At 40.6% G+C, this 23,174-nt stretch overlaps 1 protein-coding gene across 1 annotated transcript in view; it reads right to left on the bottom strand.

The window, feature by feature from the left end:
- Positions 1-16,940: 16,940 nt before the first annotated feature.
- ephb4a (eph receptor B4a) overlaps positions 16,941-23,174 on the bottom strand; it is a 51,433-nt gene continuing 45,199 nt past the window's right edge. The window contains exons 10-17 of the mRNA XM_008427761.3: positions 23,057-23,121; positions 22,806-22,919; positions 22,186-22,433; positions 21,890-22,105; positions 21,622-21,771; positions 20,478-20,671; positions 18,252-18,410; positions 16,941-18,140 (exon numbers count right to left, since the gene is read on the bottom strand). Of these exons, the coding sequence (XP_008425983.1) occupies positions 18,032-18,140; positions 18,252-18,410; positions 20,478-20,671; positions 21,622-21,771; positions 21,890-22,105; positions 22,186-22,433; positions 22,806-22,919; positions 23,057-23,121 (1,255 nt within the window). The 3' untranslated portion in view covers positions 16,941-18,031. The remainder of the gene's footprint in view (positions 18,141-18,251; positions 18,411-20,477; positions 20,672-21,621; positions 21,772-21,889; positions 22,106-22,185; positions 22,434-22,805; positions 22,920-23,056; positions 23,122-23,174) is intronic.

The raw sequence follows: 23,174 nt of genomic DNA, 5'->3' as shown, positions 1-23,174 counted from the left end.
TTTATCTCTCATAGGAGGGACATTGAAGGGATTTGCGAGCTTACATTTGTTCAGATTAAGAGCGCCTGGGTGTATCTGTATTTCTGTGGCTACTGTAAAATCAGATGGAGGCTGGGAGGGCCCGGCTCTCTGACCTTTGCTGCGGATATGAAACGGCGAGATTTTTTTCCTGTCTCTCTCTCTCTCTTTTTTTTTTTTTTGCATACACTATCACTTAATCTGCCAGTGTCATCACAGCCAACGCTTCATGCTGCCAGCAAAGCCTAGTGGACGTGGCATCCTCTCAAATGCCGGGTTATGGGACTTGAGGCCAGTGGAAACCCGCGTGAAACCCAAACCTCACACAGACTTTTAAAGAGTGCAGAATGTGAGACGCTTTCACTGCTAGAGGGCAGAGAGGAATTTCAGATTTCAAAGCGTCCTGTTCGGAGGAGAGGATCTGGCTCAGCAAAATTAAAGAGAATAAAAATAATGACAAACAACAGACAGAAAGAGGGAGGCGTATGGTAGCGCACGTGCACGTCACATTTTCCACATCGCTTTGAATGCCTTCGCTGAACTTCAGATTCAGTCAAAACAGGCCTTCTTCCAAAGAGGGGAAAAAGCTCATGAAAAAGATCTTTTTCATGTTATTATTGTCCCATATGTTTATATGAAAGCTGCTATGAAATGTGAAAAGCTAGAGAGAAAATTTTATAAAGGTCGATGTTCTCAACTTGTTTAGAAATCCTTCAAGATGATCCACAATGAAGCATAAATATCCATATTGACTATTAATGTGTGAAACCATGACATGTTTGAAATGGTGCGTGATATTTAAATATTTCAAAGGGAAAACGGTTGCAGTCTTCAGACCAAGAGGAGTTTCTGTCATCTACAAACAGATGGTTTAAAGAGAGAAGTAGAGTCCGTTTATCTTGAGTTGTTTAACGTTTGCCCCTGATTGGCTGATCGGGCCTTCCTGATGACTCCTCCTCCGGATGCGCGTCAGATTCGGACAACACTTCAGAATCAACTCTACCAGAGTCAGAAATGACACACCACACCTTCAAGATTCATTTGTGATAAATCTTCGTGGTTTGTATTGTGTGCTAAACAACATTCTTCTATTTTTGTAAAATTACAGCATGATGTTCAGAAAGATTATAAGAACAAAAATTTTATATACCTTAAAACAATCCAGCATGGGGCGTCACGGGCGTAGTGGAGGCGATGCGGCGGCCATCGTCTTCGTCACAGTTATCCCGAGTCCGTTTCCCAACCTCGGGACTCTTGCCGCATATTTCTCCACTTCCTGTCAGAATAAATGGGAAAAGGCCACCAGTGGCAGCCAAAAACAGATTATTATTTTTAAAAAAAACAAAGATAATAACGTGGCTTAATCGTGCTATACAATTAAACAAACAAAGCATCTCAAAATTGATTCTACATGTCACAATTTAAATGTCATTTTGAATAATTATAATAGCAGTTCTAGTCCTGCTCACTATCTTTGTTGGGTAAGGCTGATGGATAATGTGGATTATATAGTGTTTTATTCATTCATTACATTTTCCCCCCACAGAAAAACAAGAAGTCATGCAGAGCAAAAAAAAAAAAGATGCTATTGCGACTAAAAGTCAAAATAAATGTATATCTCATGTCTAAATTTTTTATTGCCCTTTTTCTACCTCATAGCATCACAAAACATAACAATTTTTGTTCAGCTCTAAAAACACCAAGCTGCCATCATCTGCTGCTCTATCAATCATAAACCATTAAGTAACAATCAAGACTTCACGGACGAATAAAAGTGCATCAGTGCACTGATGTTGGGCTCGTTAACAGTCCGATGGTCCAATCATTTCTCTGATTAAACGTCTCTGCTCCTTCATGTCCGACCCATCAGGCTCTGCACTCCGGAGCTGCAGTCATTCATTTTTTCCCCCCTCTGCTGCAGTGGCTTTTAGAGGCAGAGATCATCTGGGATTAAGCTGCTATAATCACTCTTTCAATTGACCACAGTCCCACATGCAGCTGGCGGAGGTCAGTCCTGATCTTCCCACTGTAAATTACCGACACTGCGGCTGCGTCGCCAGGCTCAGGGTGAAGGTCTCCGTCAGCTCTGAGTGGTGGATTATTCTGATGAGAGGGGAGAAGATGATAAAGAATATGTACGTGTGGATTTCTGTGGGCATTCCCGGTGTCCGCATTGTGTAACTGTTGGGTATCTGGGCTGTTTTTAGTCTTTTGTTGTGTAACAGCACAAAGATAGACACAGTTAAGTCCGGCAGTATAGTAACTCCTAGGTGGAGAACACAGTCCTGTACATACTGTATGGTGATGAGTGGGTGGTGTTCTTCTTCACTGTGTTTGCAGCAGATGCAGAGATTCCCTCCGTCTTTTAATCACAAACATGCTCACCTTGTTTTCACTGCCACCAACCAAACTGTTAGCCCTCGTCTCTTCAATTACGAAACGTCACTGACAGATCAAAATAAACCAGTTAATCTGTCGTTTTCATTTACCAGTAGAGTCTTTGAGTTCAGGTTAGAAAACAAGCATAAACACGATTCCATTTAGAATAAAAAAAAACTTGCTTTGTTGTCTGCAAGAGTGAAAAATAAAGAAATAACCTTACAAACATGGCAAAATGTTATCTACAAATACCATCAATAGGGTAAAAGTAATACATTTATGTACATTTTGCACACGAAACAGCACAAATAAAACATAAGCAGTGCAAATATAGCATAGAGAAAATTATTTGCAAATATGTATCAGTTCATAGCCTGTGAAGTGTGATGGCAGTGGGAAAGTAAGAGTTCTTAGTTATCCTGCATATTCCTCTGAAGTGCAGACATTTAGTGACATCAGTGGGACTTTTATTGTGATTTTCCCGACCACAACTAATGAGCCCGTCACTTCAAAATGTTTTCAGAACTGAAGGAGCCTTTTGGACGAGAGTCTCCAAGAAACAAGAGAACAAGCCCAGTTTTCCTCTTCTTTGGTAATCCTTCCTTTGTCTTGCATCTGTTTTAGCAACACAAATCATCAGCGTAATCTTACTAAATCTTCTCAAATTAAAAATATTTTGTAATCTAACACTCCGGCACTTTGGAAGTAATTAATAGTGCTACAATTTGATGCCTTACAGACATTAAAAATGGTATAACTTTATGTATTATCGTACACACTCAATAGAATCAGAGGTGGAAACATTGCTGGAGTCTGACACAGTTTGAAAAAGTTTGGATTTTGATAATCAGCACTTTCCATGTTTGGATAAGAATGAAAAAAAAAAAAGAAAGATGAGAGATGATAGGCTTCATTCCAGGGTCAGACTTACGTGGCGCAATGTGGGGAAAAATACCTTCATAAAGCTATTGTTGAGATATTGACCTTTGACCGATGGTAATGCAGTCAGGGGCACATTGTTCTTAGATTTCAGCAGTGATTTATAAAAACCTATCCATCTGTCAGCCTCAGAATAAATAGCAGATCCATGTAATAAGGTTGAGAGTTCGATTCGGCATAGCAGCCCTTTCATCTCCTGCTCCTGCACACATGCTGAGTATTAAATGACGTTACAGTGAACCTCATCGCTACAGCAGGCTTTAGTGTTTGGGAAAAAAAAAGAAAACATTTTCAGCTTGAACTTTTCTAAAGAAAAAAAAGTTGGTAAATTTCTTCAAGAGATCATTAAAAAAAAAAAACTCCAGAAATAAAACAAACAAAAAGAAACCCCAGCAAACTTACTCAAAATGAAATTAGAAGACTGTATCTTTTCAAACTTCACCATCCAAAGATAATGGAACGTTTGTAGAGAAAAACATTGAGTTCTGCTTCATTGAGCCGCAGCTCAAAGATGGACCTGTGGAAAAACAAAACAGCTCAGCTTAAGTTTGACAAATCAAAAATTTAATTTCCTGTGTCTTGTGCAGTGAAGGACAGAGGGGCCATCTGGCTCGTTACCCATAAACCCTCAGCACCTCTGACAGAGGGGGTATTAGTGCAAATGACACCAGCGCCTCTGCACATCTGTGAAGGCTGCATTATTGCTGCATTTTTGTTTTGTTTTCATAGGGAAGGAGTCGACTTTCACTGCCAAACCGTCCTCAGAGCACATATCACTTTTACATGCAGCTCTGTGAAAAAGTTGTGATGTCTCTTGAATTTTCTGCATTTGGTCACATTGTAAAATCATAATTCAATGTATTTTATTGGGATTTAATTTGACAAAACAACTCAAAGTACATAATCGTGCAGTGGCTAGAAAAGGAGACAAAGTTTTCATTAAAAAAAAAAAAAAAGCTACAATTCTCTAAATACAATTCTGTGCAACTATTTGCTTTCAGACCTCAGTTCTAAAACAACTTCCCAAGCTTTTAGCATTTCTGTTCAATCCATAATTTATTGAAAGAGTATGGCAATAATGATAATTGCTCGCTTTTTAAGATTCAGATGCAGTGACGCTATTAAACTTTTTCAGGTGTTTATTTTCTTTTCACTGTTGGTGCCACAGTCTGACCACCAGGAGGCGCCAAAAAAATAAATAAATAAAAAAGAACAGGTGAAAAAAAATAAGATCCAAAGTTAGCATGCGGTGTGAAATCCAAGCGTTTAACGCAATTTTCTGCTCGGAACTGAAAAAAAAATACACGTAGAAATTAAAATGTTAAACGTGTCAGCCTGAAATTGTGGAGCACAGCGGCTTCGCGTCGTTCATGTCGGCAGAATGGACGGATAGATATCTGCAATGTGTTTGACCTGTTTACAGATGAGAGCTGCGCACCGCCGTGTCACGCTGTCTGTCCGCCCAGACTGTGGCGCAGGCTGCACACGGTAGTTTTTGGAGAGCTCAGTGTGAACAGGCTGTGCTGGAGAAAAGACACTCAGCCACCAAAACGGGCTGATTTTTGTAGGCGTGAAACAAGCTGGTTGCTGCAGAGAGATTTGCTGATTGTTATTCGGGCCGATAATGGATCACAAAACGGTTATCAATTCTTGGAACTGCTGATTTTTTTTTTTTTTTCAACCTCGGTATCGGCAAAAAAAATATGAGAAGATGTGTTTAATGCGTTATGTTGCCCTCCTCCCCCCGCCCCCAACTTTACCATACTTAAAGGCTGCTGTCAAAATACACGAGTGTTTTCTGATGGACGGGGCACTTTCTGACCGCTAGAGGGAGCTCTTAACCCAGTGGAGTGAGTTTTGTGCCTCTGCGGGTTTGTGTTTGTGTAAATTCTTCGGTTCAGGGTGTAAAATACACCAACTTCACTGTGCCTGCTGGTCAGTGCTGTTTTATCCAGGTACACAGCCACATATTGTGGTGCATATTCAACATTATATTTATTTATATCTCTGATCACGGAGCTGCATTCACCAACTCACACACTTTGTGCTGTTTTTAAGCTTGTTGTATTGTGTCCAGATGCTGTTAAATCATAACCATATGCTCCCTTCCTCAAATTTCCAAGTGGGCAACAATCACTTAAACATGACACACACGTACACACACGCATACACGCGCACTCACATTCAGAAACAAGCCTTCATGCCCTGCAGATTTCCAGAATGTGAGCGTTTTAAAACGCGCTTGTTCACAGGGTCAGCTCTAAACGTGAGCGGTCATGTTTTTACAGTATAAACAACAGCTCTGATGGACTGTCGCTCCAAAAACTGTCTGAAACGCCGTGTGCAGGGCCACATGAGGGGAAAAAATAAAGAAGGTGGAGGTGGTGGTGGTGGTGGAGGGGGGTAGATGCTCTTTAATCTTTTGTCCTGCTGTGTGGGGAGATGCATTTATCCAACTTTTCATTTAAGTGCAAAATATGTCCTCTGCACAGTGGGGCCCACATGTGGAGAGTGTTTATTTGGATTTTAGGCCTGTAAACTTCTGTGAAAACAGCACATTAGGGCGACCGGTTGCCAAAACTGTAATTACGATGTAAAGAAAAGCAGAGGCATCCAGTCAAGGTAAATAACGACGACCACAATACAAATATGAAGCACTGTAATCATGGAAAACACAGCAAAGAGGCAGGAAAAAAAAAAGATGGATTTTATTGCAGTACAACGGGGGAAAAAAAACAAGCCTTTGATGTTGTTTAGCAGCTTCTCTAAATTTCTGAAAGTTCAACAAACTTGAGATCAAACCCTGGTGGTCAGCATGAAAGAGGCTGCTTCCCTAATGGCGAGGTGGCTTTTGGTGGACACGCATTTCCATTTTATCCCCCCCCCCCGCCCGCCCGCCCGCCCACTCCTCTCCAGAGGACGGTAAAGATTTATTCTGGTGCAGCTCGGCAATGTGGAGGAGTGGAGTTAAAAGGTGAGGCCTTCTCTAAGAGGTTGAGCACAACACTGGAGGAATAAACCCATCCATCTCAGCTTGCCTGGACAAGTTCACACAGGCGATCAATCACGCTGATCAGAAACATCTCAGACATGAGACGCTTGCCACTTCTGATCATGGCCTTTGTGTGAACCTTCCTCCCCTTCACACACAAATCCTTCTTCCCCGCACGATGCCTCACCGCCTCCCTCTTTTAGAGCAATCTGATAGTTTCTCCCTACTTTTAATTCCCTGCCAGCGTAGCGGCCTTTGATGCATGTGGATAAAGTTTCAGAATATGGGGTAATTCACATGGAAAGGATATAAAGAGGGAAGATTACTCTTCTTTCATTTCTCGACGCGAGGCTGGGAGCACGGCTTTGCAGAGGGGAAAACAAAAGAGTGCCACAGGCGAGATGGATGGCTGCTGAAAGCTAAGACAAGAGCAAGAACCTGTCGGCACCTTCAGACGGGCCATTTGCACGTCCTGGAGGTGTTAATGTCCGCATTCAGATTCTCCGGTTCTCACTGTGACATATCCATCAAACACCTGATCCTTTCAGAGAAGTCTGATGATGTGATGGAAATGTATAATGGCTTGCAAAAGTATTCGTATTAAAAAAATAAATAGAGAAACTTTTATCACACTGCAACCAAAACAATGTCAGTATAATTAGTTTTTATTATTACAGACTAAAACAAATACAGTAAATAATAGGTGGTTTTCAAAAGTATTTACAAATCAAATATGAAAAGTGTCTCATTTCTGTCGAACTCCCCTTTACTCTGGTACCCCCTAAAAGTTCAGGGCATCTAATAGAAGAAGATGAGGTTTTTGTTTTATTTTATTTGATGGAAGTACGGGACAATCCTGGAAGACAAACTGTGAAAGAGAAGACTCAGGTAGAGTTTCACCTTCTAACTTTACTGCGCTTCAGGTATTTTACGGTGAAGAACGAGCCAAAAATAAAGAAATAAAAAATGTGGTGAGTATATTTTGAAATCTGGTTTTGAGACTGTAATTGAAGTGAAAGGCGGCTCTCCTAATACATGCCACACTTTTCAGATTTTCATCAAACAAACAGCTCTGTTTCTGTCCATTTCACATTTATGATGAAATGCCACAAAGTTACTGTTATAATGCAATAAAATGGGAACTTGTGCAAATGTCAAATAACGGCTAACATACATACAATTGTTGGCTTTTAGTTTTGTTTACTAATAAACAATTTTACTTTTGCAATAATTAGGAAAAATGGAGAGGAAAAAACTGCAAGCAAATCACAGTTGGGTTGCTGAGAATAGTAAATAAAGTGGAAACGAAAACACAAAGCATCAGCGTCCTGTATCATGAAGAGAGAAAAAAAGTCACCCTGACGGCATATTAACATGAGAAAGTTCACATGCAGTCATGTTTACCACTTAATTTTTCCCCGTTTTCAGGAACTCAGGAAAAACCTCATGTATCATCATAACGGAAACAGTTTTCTGTTTTGTGTTACGTGAAATTCCACCTCATTAACAACACGGGGGCTCGCTTTTAGGTGACGTTGCTGCTAAAAAATGAGGCAGGGGTGACAGGTCTGGAGTGCAAGCAGGCCAGTTCATCCTGAATGTATCCTTCAGTATTAATGGAGGCTCCATATAGATGTGGAAATTACCCACACCACTAATGCAACCATAAATCAGCTTCAAAACGAGGTCAGCTCCGCAGAGGATGGAGGCCTTCCTGGATCCTTTTGTAGTTCTGAGCTTTAACTTTTTTTATTTTTGGACAAACTGCGTTCACTCAGACTGATCTACATAATGTATGTGCTCCTGAGTCCATGCAAAGGTTTTTTTATTTTCTTATATACTAAAATATATCAGATTTTAATGCAAAGCAGCCCTCTGGCCCACGTTAAGGCACATATTGAATTTCATAATTTTCTAGTTCACAGGAAAAAGTAAGAAAAGCTTCTTCCTTCTTATATTTGAGTAACTTTAATCTTTACAGCATGTTTTTTTAGTTTTTAATCTATAACAACACCAGGTTTAGCATAGAGTCAGCCTCTCATGAACAACGTTATGTGGGATTATAACACATTAAACCGAGTCATTAAATCCAAATCTACTGCTTTAAAATCAAACAGATGACGCCCTGCGGCTGCTGATCATTAAATGCTTCTGATGAGCAAACCATTAGCAAGTGCAACCAGCCTTACAGGAGTGGCATTGTCTTGTTTGTTGCTTCGTTGCCACGATTCTAGAAAAACTGCAACTAATAGGCAAGTAACAGGCTATTTTCAAAGAAGCAGAACAAGAAACAAACAACAAAAACTATACTGCTCAAAAAAATAAAGGGAACACTTAAACAACACAATATAACTCCAAGTAAATCAAACTTCTGTGAAATCAAACTGTCCACTTAGGAAGCAACACTGATTGACCCGACGTGGGTCCCCGTTGTCAATCAGTGTTGATCCTAAGTGGACAGTTTGATTTCACAGAAGTTTGATTTACTTGGAGTTATATTGTGTTGGTTAAGTGTTCCCTTTATTTTTTTGAACAGTGTATTTCTAAAACCTTGCGGGCTTCAATAAGCCTGATTGCTGTCGAAGTTAAGTTAACACAACTAAAAAGGACTCGATTTTCACTCAGAGATCTGCGTGAACTGAGCAAAGACTTCTGGAATAAAGTCATTTGGATGGAGTAGACTAAATTTGAAACGTTTTAGAAAAGTTTATAATAGAAACACAGCTTCGCTGAAAATCCAAACACAGCAGCTGAGAGTCAATTTGGCCGTCTGCCTGCACATTTCTCCGTTTACCCACTACTTACAAATTTGTTTTTCTTATCTCGTACCATGTACTTAGAGTATTTTAATGAAATATGGGGTAAAATGTCTTATAATAATCATAATTATAAATGAATTAATAAGTTGTCTACTTTTTCTTAAACGTTTCACATTAAACCTTTTTCATTTGATTGTGGTTCTGCTCCCGGTTTGAGCGACAGATTATCACCATTCAAACTAAAATAGCTATGGTGAACCTCTGGCTGGTAGAAATAAACCATAAGATCCATGCAACCACGTTTTCTTACAGTAGATGATAAACGGGCAGCTTACATGTTTGACATGTTCCCAAGATGGCTTTTTGCAGTTTGTTTCAGAAAGTTTTTTCTTATAGATGGTTTCGCTATATATTTTTGAAAAGTCAGGAATGAAACAAGTGAGACTATAGAGGCTTAAAATAGTAAAATAACCAGCAACTTAACAGAAAATACATCCGAAACCCAACATTTATATACTGCATAAAAAGACACACAACCTCTTTATTTTCTCTCAAGTTGAAATTAAATCAGATTTTTTTTTATGTTTCAGGTCAATTAGGCTTACCAAGACTATCTCTATCTGCTAAATGCCGGAGTGATAAGAAAGATCGTTTTCTTAAAGACTCGTGTAAGAATGTTCAATAAAATTCAAGCAGTTCAAATAAAAACTTGACGTCTGTTTAGCAGAGACCACCAGACGCTCCTGAAGCTCCCCACATCATGCTGCTGCCAACTCTGTGCATCGCAGCTTACAGTTTGACCATAAGCTGCTTCAAAAGCTTCTTCCATATTCCTCTAAATGTAACAACGGTCGTCACGGCTAAACAGTTTAACTAGACCGCAAGACGTTTTTTTAAAAAAAAGGAACATTTCCTGGTTTTCATGTGGCATTCCAGTCCCAAGATGTACATGTTCATCTTTGAGATGCAGAATCTGTCTTCCCACTAGATGTTGTGATGGCTGGAAGTTTCCATGATGAAATTAAACCAAAGGATGAACTAGAAGATACACGTTTTCTTGACATCTTGATTTCTTTTACTTTTTCAGAAATGCCACATAAGGAAATGTTTTTTTAAGAGCTTCCCTAAAATACTTCCATAGGTGTGACTCCGATAAATTCAGATGTTTTGAAGCTTACAAAGCCATGACATCACCAGCCGAGCTTTCCTGAATTGTTTAAAGGTGCCGTATTCACAGTTTATACAAACTTCTGACATTCCTCTCTCAGCACAAAGACTTCACTCCAGCTATAAAGCACCCTGGTTGGTGATGTGAGCCCGCTCTGCAGCCTGTCTCGCAGCCATTTTGAGCGGACCAGAAACTCCTCTGTGTAAAGAAGTATTCTCAAATCAAATGTGAGGCCATGTGTGTACAAAGCTGAAATCACTGGAACAGAACGGGGTCAAAGTGTAGCTCTGGCCCCAGTCTAAGTCCAGACCTCCAACCAGTTAGTGGTGGGAAGGGAAAAAAAACAAAACAAACAGGACACAAGTAACGTCGAAAAGGAAGAGTGGGCCAAAATTCCCCCGCAATCATGTGGTCGTTTCGGAGCATCATGTGGCGAGCTCGGCCTTTTCACACAGCCTTGCTGCACTTTATTTCAATCTTTTTTTTTTGTTGTTGTTTTAAAAAAAAAGACAACACATTGTCACATGTTGCTCTTCCGCTGAAGTTGTATTTACTGGCAAGGATCAGGGAGTTTTAACTGTGTGAATTAGCTACAAAACTTCTTTCCTCATGGCCTCCATATATACGACACAGTTTAAAACTTTTTAGTGGTGTTAATCCAGAAACTTTTTTAATTAACCGAGCTTCAATAGACAGATAGAAAGGGCGACAGACTGCAGTATTTGAATACAGCAGCGTTAGGCGCTTGGACAGCCGGGCTTTGTTGACGCTGATTAAGTGAACTGGGTCCATGATGAAAAACTCCAGACTATTTCCACATTTAAGTGCACTGCAGCCTGAAAGGAAGATTAAAGTCCTAACACTTCTATTTGACCAGGTGGGTCAGCTGTGAAACAATTCATATTTACAACTTTGGCCTGGCACAACCTCCTGCAAAGTCAACAGACTTGCGGCGGGAGCAGCTAGGAGTGCAACTTTCTCAGTGATGGGATTTAATATGAAACAGAGCGGGAGCGCTCTGCTGAGCAGTGTGCCTTCCATCTTTCAGCACAATCACGCTGCGTACACAAGTGAAAAATAATCTTAGCGAGGCTGTTTGGTGGATTTGCTCGGAAATACCGGGCCATTCTGATGAAACTGTCTGTGAGTCATCTCTGGGAGAAAAATCTGGAGGAGTCAAAGCAGCGCAGGAATCTAAAAACTAAATTTTCCATCTTCAAGCTTGCTGCAGCTGGGAGAATCAAAGCAATGCTGGCAATCATATAAAAAGAGAGAGAGAGAGAGAGAGACTGGTGGAAGACGAAATTAATCAGAGGTTGGAAGTGACGGCAAGTATTTCATCAGAAATGCTTTTTTTTTTTTTGGCCAAAGGGGAGACGGGGGTTTGCTTGAAACTAATTTAGATGACGAACCATTTGACCAAAGAGGAAAGTCAAAGCTCCTGAATGTTTGGGCTTAACTGTAAAGAATGGGAAGTAGTCATTTCTACGGGGATACAAAATGAACAAAAATGCAAAGAATTCAGGTCAGCTAGTTAAAATACTTGTAATGTTAAAGAAGTAAAACACTAACAGAGTAGATCTTTAAATACTCAAACAGAGCCTTACATTAATACACTTTGAAAATTTCCCTATTTTGTCTATATATTTCCTTGACATGTATCAGACCAACACAAAGTAGTGCATAACTGATGTGGAAGGAAGAATCAATGATTGATATCTTCTAGTGCCTCTCTTTGTGTAGAGACATGGGAGTGGCTGCATCATGCTGTGGGAATCCTTTTTATTTAGCTCGGACAGTTAAAATTGGATGAAGCCGTGTACAAAATAATGTCCACTGCAACCAAGTACCTGCGCAGGTCACCTAGCAAATACAGAGAGTATGCCGGTGTTTAATTTAATCTCAGAAATTTGAACATTGGTGAACAAGTAGCCCAGGGGTCCCCAAAGTAGGTCCTCCATGTTTTAGTTCTCTCCCTGGTTTAATGCACCTGGATCAAATGATGGCTCGTTAGAAGGCCTAAGAAGAACACTGACATGCTGAGGAGATTGTTACTACCACCAGGGAGAGAACTAAAACATGCAGGATGCTGGCCCTCGAGGACCAACTTTGGACACCCCTGAAGTAGCCATCATGACGACCAAGATAGAGACACAGAAAGGAACGTTTCCAAAACTTTCAAGGAGAAAGTTGTGGAAAAGCCTAAAGCAAAGTTGGGTCATAAAACGATATCCAAAGCCTTGAACATTGAGTGAGGACTGTCCAGTACTTTCTAAGAGTATTGGTGCAACTGCAAACCAAAGAAGACGTCGATGCCCGTCAATTAGAGAAGCAACCAAGTATCCCATGATGACCCTGGAAGGGCTGCAGAGATCCGTGGTTCAGATGGTAGAATCATTTGACAAGGCAACCTTTGACCTCACAGCTGAAACCCTCAAAGAAACATTTAGCTTGTTGAATTTTGAAAGCAAATCAAAAGAAAACCTGGAGCCACAAGCCATGTACGAAACACGGCGAGGAGAGAGGAGGTCAGATGAGAACAAAACTCAGCTTTTGGAAACACCTCAAAAGACCTCCAGCTGCACCTACAAAGTACTAAATCAGGATGGTAAAAACATAAGCAGGCATACCCTTTCAGATATTTATTTCTAACACATTTTGAAGACAAAGCATCTTTCTGCCATCGCCAAACCCGCGAGCAAAAAAAACCCAGTAAATCACATTGAAGTTTATCACTGTTCCATAATAAAATGTGGAAAGTTGCAGAGGTATTAACAACCTCGCAATGCACTGTTTGTTCCCCTGCTGCTTACCGCTGCAGACAGTGAAACCATTTCAGCTCCTCTTCCTTCCATCCACCCCACCGCCTCGCCCTCATGTACCTGTCCCTCTGGTTTACCCCCACCTATCTCAGCCATCTCTCACACACACAACCTCTCCACACTTGAATGCACACAGGAATGTGAGGGGAATGACACAATCCACCAAAAAACAGAAAGAAAAAAAAAAGAGGGAGAAAACAGGGGTGGAGGGAGGCTGGGGAGGTTGCTGGCCTGGTCTGCTCTCTGCCTAAAAGCAGCCCTAATGAATGGCCATTCAGATGTGCACACAAAGCCGATGCTAGGTTTGTACTATACTGAGGTCAGGGGTCACTCAAAGCACTGACAGAAGTAGAAACTACAGATGAATGCAAGTCTGTCTTTAGAGAAAAATAAAAAAAAAGAAGAGGTTGAGAGATTTATGCACACCAAAGCATAAAAAAGTGCTTCCAGGAACAGTTACTCATCATTATTCCTCCATGCTTATGCAGGTCAAATGTTTACCGGGGCACATGAGGGCAACAAAACAGGAGGAATGAGTCAGCAACACAAAAATAATCAAGGGATAATAATCAATGAAGCCCAACATTTTTAGCAGGCCTGTCAGCTTAGCCTGGGTATGGTAGCTTTAAAGATAAAAAAAAAAAGGGGGAGAAGGGAAACAAAGTGTGTGTGAGAGACAGTTTAAGCTTATTCTGCGCTATAAGCTGCTCTCAGCCCAAGGCGCAAGAGAAGAAAAGAACATCTCTCCATGATTAAAAGGGCTGAGGACCAGGAAGGGAAACAGAGGAGAGGACAAGCTTCAGGGCCTCGGGGGTAAAGGTTCGCTGCACAAACAGACGAAACGCTGCGAGAAAGTTAAGCTGGGACATGCAGAGGGAGGGAGAGTCGACTCAAGACCTCGCCGTCTCTCGTTTCTCGTTATTAAAAATGGGAACGACAGGATAGACGAAAGACAGGTCTGTTACATGAGCCAGAGAGAAAACAAAAAAGAAGAAAAGAAAAAAGTTATTTTTTTTCCTTCAGTGATCTCAGCTTTATTTAACCGGAGAGAGAGTAACAGAGAGAGAGAGAGAGAGAAAAAAAATCCCAAAGAGGAACAATTTATTTCTCTTACATCCACTGGCTGTGGAAATAAAAGCACACTGGAGAGTACAGCCGCCCAGACACACTCAGAAAGATGGAGCTCTTTGCTGTGTGCTGATTTTCCTCTGAATTCAGGTCAGAGGTATCATGGGTCACTGGAACAAAAAACAGCCTGTTATCAGACCGGAGACAGGTAAAATCACGGATTTTCAGTTCAGGTCCACAGGGATCCCCGTGACGTTCACACAATGTCATCGGTGCTCCTCCTGTATGCAGTTTTAACATTTCACTAGCTGTGGGGATGACTTCAGAGGCAGCTGAAATGAACAATGAGTATTACAAATACTACAATCTGACACTGCCTTACTGCACTCAGTGGTAAAATATTACCTTATCCAGACTTTATTGTCTGTGGAAATATTTTAAGTATCACTGTTTGTAATAGTGATACAAAAGAGAAAAGGTTCAGCTTTTAGAAACCTTTGTTGAAGTAGAACTAAGATTTTCTTTTTTTTTTTTGCTGAATCTAATTTTTTTTTTCGAGGTTCTTGTTTATATTGCGTTTGGAATGTTTTACAAGATAAATTGAACTTTCAGCTTAATAAAAACCCATAAAGTAGATGCAGCAGAAATGACCAGACAGTACAGCTGCACAATATGTTGCAACATCTCTAAAACCCAAGATATCAATATTGCAAAGAATTGCTCGAACCGCCATAGCCTAAGCGTTAGATAATGATGTTAGTGCCATGCATTAAGGCTCTGTTTGCCAGAGATATATGTGGAATATTTCTTGTTGACTGCAGTAAAAAAAATGTTCCTGGAGGTCGTTAAGATGTTCTAGTAAAATCACTAAGAAACTAAAACCAAACAGGCAGAAGAAGTAGAATGAAGTCACTTTTTCAGTAAACCCATGTGGATAAGATAAAAATATTAAACTACATTTTTCCCCCATGTGCTGATCAGATACGTGGATTGGTACCATTTAGGACCCCAAATACTAGCATATTACAAACAAAAAAAATGCAAAGGAGTAAAATGGCAAAGGTTTTTTTTTCATTTTTCCTGAATATAATTAACTGCAATCACAACTCATATGGCATGACTTAAGTAAATTGGTGCAAAATGGGTTGTTTACAGGACTGAAATGAAAATAGTAAAGGAAAAAATGGAAATAGATGGGTTTTGATGGAAAAAGGGAGAACAAAATGACCAGTAACTAGAAGATAAATGTCAGAAAATATATAATCAAGCTAAACTGTATATGCATTACATGGTTGAATTACATGTTACCCTTCTGAGGAATGAAATGTGACCTTTAATGAAATGGGACAAATGTTTCTAAAATACCTACAAAATTCTTAAAAATCTGTCAAACATTTAAACCTCATGTTCTGAACTGGTTCTTTCCAAATACACCATTGGAATTGAATGTTTAAAGCATTTCTTACCAAGATAAAATTAAACCAAGCTGTCCTCCGTCCTGTTTTTTTTTTTTTTTTTGTTGCAAACCATGCTCCCCCCCAAACAATTGGTGAGGTCTTCTCTTTACACAGGGTAAATTATTCACGACTTAAATGTCAAAAGGGTCAGCAAAACCCTTCAAGAGCTGCAGCTAAAGGAAGCCGGGTGGGGCTGGGGGATTAAATGGAGCTGTTAGCATTCCTCCTGTTAACATTGTTCAAATTCCACATGGAAACTTGAAGGTGACAAGCTAGCAGTTAGCCTGCTAGTTAAGTAAAAGAGATACGAAAATAAAATAAGGGCGTTGCTTAAAATGTACAAATGCGGGTTAGCAACTGTTTACGCAGTCTCTGGGAAAACCAAAGGAAGGAAGGAAAAAAAGGACAAAACCAAAGAAAGAACCAAGGGAAAGATACAAGGCAGGAAGGAAGACAAGAAAATGGAAGGAAGCAAGGTACGAAGAAAAGGGAACAAGGAAGAACGCAAGGAAAACTAAATAAACGAAGGGACACCAAGAAGGAAAGAAGTTAGGAAGGAAGGAAACTGAGGGACAGAAGGGCAAAGCGTCCTGGGGAAAATTAAAATCTAATTTCATACTTTTCTAGACTGCACAGAAACTCTGAGTTATGCTTGCCATTTAAAAACTATCTACGTGGTATAAAGATTAAAAATATTTTACCAGCACTGAGGACAGAAATATCACTATACTTAAAAGTGAAGTGAAATTTCTAAATATAAAGCGACAGTAGTAACGATGCCTAAAGCCAACAAGTCGAGTCACAGTAAAGTCGTAATCTTATATTTTTTAGTAATTTTTGTCACAATTACATCAAATTGATATATATTTTTTAATTATTTCTTTTGTCTTCAAACCTTAGGAGAGCGCTTTAACTGTGATTGTTCTGCACTACATTCACCATTTCGCTTTTGATGGACTGTGATGTAGCTAAACTCACCTCTAGATGTCCAGCTATCGGTTGCTATAGCGACGTTTTCTGCCTACTTCAGCGTCTGAACAACTTGCAGTGTTTATATATTGTTTGTCTTGTCTGCCACTTTGTTACCATTTATCATTCCTACTGGAAACCCAAAATGCTGCCAAAGAAATTATTTAAGAGTAGTTGTTAGGGTATCTAACAAATTCATCAGGCGAAGTCATGCTAACTGTAACTAGCTAGCGCTCGTGAGATTAGCGGGTACATCCCTACTGGTTAGCATTTAACATGGAAACGTAGTGCAGCTATTTGTTAGCTTGTTAGCTTATTTTCAAGCAGGAGTTCCAACTTCAAGGTATAAAAAAAACAAGACGCACTGAATCCCACAGGAAAGATATCTGCTTTATAAAACAGTCATTTAAGACCACATATAGACATATAAATGGCACTGGAAGATGATGGAGAATACAGAATAAGAGTATTAAAAATGTACATTATCACTAATATCGATTAAAAACATGTTTTGAGGCCAGATAAAATGGAAAATCCAATTCTACAGTGTTCTCTGGTCTCTGAGTCCACTTGGTCCTTGTTCTGGCTGATTAGAGCAAAAATGAGCTGCCAGCAGAAAACATCCAACAGAAACACAGCCCAGGATAAACGCATCAAATCGCACAAGATTACAAATCACTCTGAAATGACAAAAGTGCTGAAATGTCTCTTTTGTGCCTCATTTTTCCTCTTGTATTTTTTATTTTTTAGCGGGCGAAGGGGGAGCCAGACTTGAGGAAGATGAGGCTTCTGATTACGGGCATCTACAGCGTTCCTTGAAGTCTGTATTACACATCACACCTGAGTAAAGACGAGGTCGTTCTGAAATATAATGGAAGGAAACTATTCCCGTAATTAGAATGTGCAGTACTGACATGGAAGGTGATCCAGAAGGATTAATAAAAAGACAGCCAGAATCAAACAAAAACGTTCTCATTCCCAATCATAAAAGCAACCTGGAAACAAAAGATAATTTTTAGATTAGCATTTTTTTTGTCTCCTTTGGTTAAAAGGGAAACCTTTTGGGGGAGCAACAATATAAGTAAATGACACTTTGAGAATGAAACTTTAGAAACTGTAAACACTGGTTTGTCGCTCATCATGGTTTGGCAGATGCACTTGGTTCTATACTTGCTAGATGTAAAAATACTGACTGCAAACTTAAAAATCTGACAGAGAAAGTCTAGATGACTTTACCACCTGGTTACTCCAGGTGATTGGTTCAAGTCTCACCAGTCATCTTTATCTGCTATTTTTTTTCCTCTTCTTTTTTGTTCTTTTCCCTGGTTGTGAATACAATCTTCCTCCTTCCTCCGTTTGTGTTCAAAGTGGGTCACAGGAAAGAATCCAGAGTGCTCTAGGACACGGCGGCACACACCTGTGCGCTGTGTTCACGTCCAGGATGAAGAAGGGCAGAGCAGCTAGAATGTCACAGTTGCCGAGCTCTTGTTTTGCAAGGTCATTGTCTGAATACTAGAGAGGATTTTCCTCTGATGTCCAGCTAAAGTCACACCCATGTGCAGCAGATCCCTGAAACACAGAAAAAGCAGGATGGTAAAGGCCATTAAAGCACCTGAAAACACTTCCAATCAAAATTAAAAGCTACATCAGACGAGCCAGTTGGGAACAGAAGAAACTAACTGTGCAGTGATTTGGGCCAGCTGATCTACTGAGTTGAAGCCAGCCTGCAGGAAGCTGTCCTCATAGCGCTCCATCTTGATAGCCCTCAGCCAGTCGCCAACTGAAGAACACGGTGAGAGAGCCAAAGGTGCGCGCTGGTCCAGCAGGGGGTAGGACGGCCTGCAGAGGGGGTGGAGAAAGCCGACAAACAAAAGAATGACTTACATTCACTGTCACCAAAACAGCGGCGAGGAGCTTCCACGCGTCCTGCAGCAACGTTGGGCTGATGGGGAGAGGCATAATCTGGGGCGCGCTGACTGACGGCTACAAACAATGGGATTTGTCAGGGGTGGAGCGTCTTCAACGGTATGTAACCAGCTGACAGGCGGAATGCGAAGGAAGGGAAATGGGCACAGCAAGTAGCTGACAGTTCACAGCAGGACTCTGAGGTGGCATCTCGGAACGGGCAGTGGGAGGGTAATGGCTGTCCTGCTACTGTCAGGACTTTGAAATGACCCCAGAAAGAGACATTGGCAGCCCTTTCAATCAGGGAATACACATGCTGCTGACTTTATCTGTGTGTTAGCGCGACAGTCAGTCAATCAGAAACAGATCAGTCCGCCTCTCTGTCGATGCCATTAAGACATACGTACTGTGATGGTTTTAAACTAGCTATTTTAGAGTGCTTAGCATATGGAAAAGTTGAGTTTTATCCTTTGTTTTATAAAGCTTTTGTGCAAAAGTTCAACAAAAATCTACTAAATGTCTTTCAAAGTTTCTTTCTGGACTTTATTGTTACTAATTTTCAGACCAGCCTTTGTGTCTGACAACAACAGCATGTAGGGAACAAGAGATTAAAGTAGTAACATTTTATTTCTTTCCAGTTTAGCTTGAGGTTTGTTGAGATTCACATTGTTGGTGCATAAATACTTTTTTATGTCTGTCTGTGTTAAATTACTGATTTTACAAAATGTAAACAAGACAAATGGAAACTATGTTTTCATCTGGCAGTAAAGTGCCTCTATATTCAATTAAAAATAGATTCCTTGCCAAGTCATTTTTCTGTAGATACAGCACCACTCCATCTTTTGAATTTAGGAGTTTTTTATGCCTAAGTGATTTAAAGGTCAGAGTTAAGCAGCGTAGAAAACAAAAACATCAGCAGAAACAGCAGCTAAAATACAAAGAAAAACAAACAAAAGAAAGATGGGAAGATTACGACATGTCTGGAGAATAAAGTTTGAGATAAAAATGCTATCTATGAAGAAACTAGCACCGTCCAAACCCAGACTGCTTTTGGATCATTCGCTTCTAAATAACGGCACATTACAGAGAACCAACATAGGAAACGGTTGCTCTTTCAAGACCTGTAATTTTTGAAGCACGTTTAATGATTTTACCCATGAAAGAGCAAGACAATTATTTTAAAGGTCACCTATGAACTCTATTTTTAAGACCTAGCATAATCTCTTTTTCATGACTAGCTTAGCTCCATTAGCAATTCAGAACCTTCTCCGTGAAAAGGACAGACTTTTATTTTGATGCTCATTTGTGAGCTTTTTTGAAAGGGCATTTTTACATGACCAGATGCTTTTATTTTGAGCCGTTTATTACGATACACAATCATACAGTAGTTCAATGCAACTCATGAAATATTAAAGCTGAAAGGCCAACATAATTCCTTAGCTTGATTAGTAATATTGAATCTTTATTTTTTTAAGGAGCAGTTAAGGTTTTTTTTGTGTTGTTTTTATTTGAAAAGACTAACATAATTCCTTTTCCATGTTTGCTTTCCTTTAGCAATGTGAAAAACTGCAATGACAAACAGAACTTTGGCATAAATTCACTGTTGATGCTGTAATGTATTGTTCTAAAACACAGGACTGCACGATGTAAAATAAGTGTGACAAAATATGCAAACGTCATCAGCGCTGGAGTTTCCAAATTTTGTTTGTTTTCATTTAGGTATCATGGCAGAATTTTACAGGCTCACTGCAGCATGAAAGACGCTTTCACCTCTTTGTGCATGAAACCAAACAGATTTGTGTCAAACAGATGAGAGGTTGCTGCTTGACCGTAGCTGAAGCCAAAATAGTAAGGAGAGCTTTCAGCGTAGTTTTCTCCAAACCATGTGGACAAGCCACAGACAAAAACAATGACTCAGCATCACATCTACAAAAAATGTCCTGGATCACCGAACAACGGAAAAACGCAACATTTTCTAAAGCTACGTGTTTTCACTCTTACCCTCCTGCCTCTTGAGCGACTATTTTCAGCGAGGCCGGGTTGCGGATGAGTTTGTCCAGAGCGCTGACGAGGTCTGCGAAGCGGGGACGCGCCGAGCGGTCCTTCTGCCAGCAGTCCAGCATCAGCTGGTGCAGGTGGGAGGGGCAGTCGGGCGGCGGGGGCAGCCGGTAGTCTTGCTCGATGGCATTGATTACCTGACAATGGGAGACAAACGGCTGCTGTTCAAACAAAGTGTTTCGACTAAATGATGTTTGGATCGATTCGGAGATGCAAGGAGTTTAGTGAGGGCACAAACACGGCGTATATAATTAGCAACATGATGGCTAGAATTCAGTTTCTAATTCCAAGTAGTGACGTGAATAATTCGAACAAATTCAGAAACGGATTATTACAACTGGCTCCATGTGGCGATAAATAGATTTTATCGCTTAATCAAATTTTGGGGTTTTGAAGATTTAATTTTTGGATAATCTGTTTTTTTTTTGTTTGTCACCAGTTTAGAAGCTGCTCACAGTGATGTCAGCACTCCGTGGGCCGCCATCTTGTTTGACAAGCTTCTGTTTACTTGGACTTTGAATTTTTTACTGTTTTAAATTACAAGAATAAAGTCGTAATATTAAGACAATCAAGCAGTAATTTTATGGGAACTTCAACACAAAAAATTGCAAAAAGAAAAAAATCAATAATAAATGTTGAACATCTGGTGAATTTATCATTTGGTATAAAATTTAGAGGTAATATTTAGTAGAAATAATAGATCAGCATCAAATTATTAGAAGTAGACTTTGTCCAAACAAATTTTGAAGAAAAAACAAACATGCACACATCAGATCCTGATAACTACGTTTTTTTATCCCTCGTAATTTTAACTTATTTCTGGTAAAATTGCATCTTATCTGCTAATATTTTGACTGTATTTTTGTAATTAAGCAGAAATTACCATACACTCCATCTTTCAACCACAGAAGCGATGATTTAAATAAAAGCACCTTTTTTGAAAAATATTTCTGTAATTTCTTTTTAAGAAAAGAAAGTAAGCAAAAAAGCCTCCAAAATCACTTAAAATCGGAAATCAGATGCGATATAAAAAAAATAATCAGAGATTTTACTTTCAGGCCAAATCGCCTTTTTTGCTGAAACTTACATCCTGGTTACTCATGTCCCAGTACGGTCTCTCTCCAAAAGACATGACCTCCCACATAACGATGCCGTAGCTCCACACGTCTGAGGCAGAGGTAAACTTTCTGAAGGCTATCGCCTCGGGTGCTGTCCAGCGGATGGGAATCTTGCCTCCCTGCATTAAAGAAAAAAGCAAACAATTAAGCCTAAAAAGCGTCACGCACACACACTGAGACATTCCCTGGCAAACAGAACTGTGAGTAATGAGTAAATCAGTGCTGGTGCCGCCTCACCAGAGAGCTGGTGTAAGTCGGGTCGGAGGAGTTCTCCTGTAGGAAGCGTGACAAGCCAAAGTCGGACACCTTGCACACCAGGTTGCTGTTGATCAGGATGTTGCGGGCAGCCAAGTCTCTGTGGACGTAGCTCATCTCTGCCAGGTACTTCATGCCCGAGGCGATGCCGCGCAGCATCCCCACTAGCTGGATGGGAGTGAACTGGCTGTCGTTTAGCTGCGGGGGAGGACAGAGACGCTTTAGTTGCGACGCGTCAGCCCGGGAGACAGCGTGACAGCGCCCGTTGTCGCACTGACCCGCAGGAAGGAGTCCAGCGCGCCGTTCTCCATGAACTCGGTGAGGATCATCACCGGGCAGCTGGCTGTTATTATGCCCTCCAGGTGGATGATGTTGGGGTGCTGGAACTGCCCCATGATGGACGCCTCGGACAGGAAGTCCCGCCTCTGCTTCTCGGTGTAGCCGCCTTTAAGGGTCTTGATCGCCACGTAGTTTTCTTTTTTCCCTGGGATTTTCAGCCGTCCTCGACACACCTCCCCGAACTCGCCTGCAGACACGTAGACGCCCATTAGAGCAGCCGTTTCCCACATTATGAGCATCAGCGCTTAATCTAGCCAATGTGAAGCTCGCTCGCAGCAAGCAGTGTCCTTTTGTGTAAATGAGGGCCAATAATGTTGGCCACATATTTATCAGTTAATTGCTTTATTGGTGCAACTATATTGAATTTGGTCTTTAAAAAAACAGGAGCCCAGACAATGCCTATGAATCAATTTTAAAGGCTAAATTAGGTAAAGACTAATAATATTCTTTTTAAAGTGGACGATCAGGCAAAAGAAAAGCCACAAACCAAATGAATTCACAGAAAGGTAACTAGGTTTACACATGTAGTAACAGTGGGAAAAGCCTGAGTGGAGCGTACCGGCGCCGATAACCTCCTCTATCTTGACAAAGGAAACATCGATTTCCTTGGCAAACTCTCGCACCGCCTCATTAGGGTCCTCGTAGGTGAAGGGGTCGATGTAAACCTTGACCCCTGCGAGAGACGAACAAACAGAGTCGTGGGAAAGGAAAGGAAAGAAATGTTCAAGAACTATGAGCAGCAAAGAGCCCATCATTAGGAACGGCTTCTCTGACGTGAACAGGTTATAAATCAGCCGAGGTCCGGCTTACCTTGGCCAATGAGGTACTGGCTGTTTTTGTCGCTCAGCTCGGGATCTTTCATTCGGCTGTGACGGCTGCAGCAGGAAGCAGAACAGCATAAATGTAACAAGATTATGGCACAAGCATA

The sequence above is a fragment of the Poecilia reticulata genome, chromosome 14, assembly GCF_904066995.2.
Source record: "Poecilia reticulata chromosome 14, P_reticulata-male-v2, whole genome shotgun sequence".
Taxonomy (NCBI): Eukaryota; Metazoa; Chordata; class Actinopteri; order Cyprinodontiformes; family Poeciliidae; genus Poecilia; species Poecilia reticulata.
The sequence above is the reverse complement of the archived record's forward strand: the minus strand, read 5'-3'. Positions and strand labels throughout refer to the sequence as shown.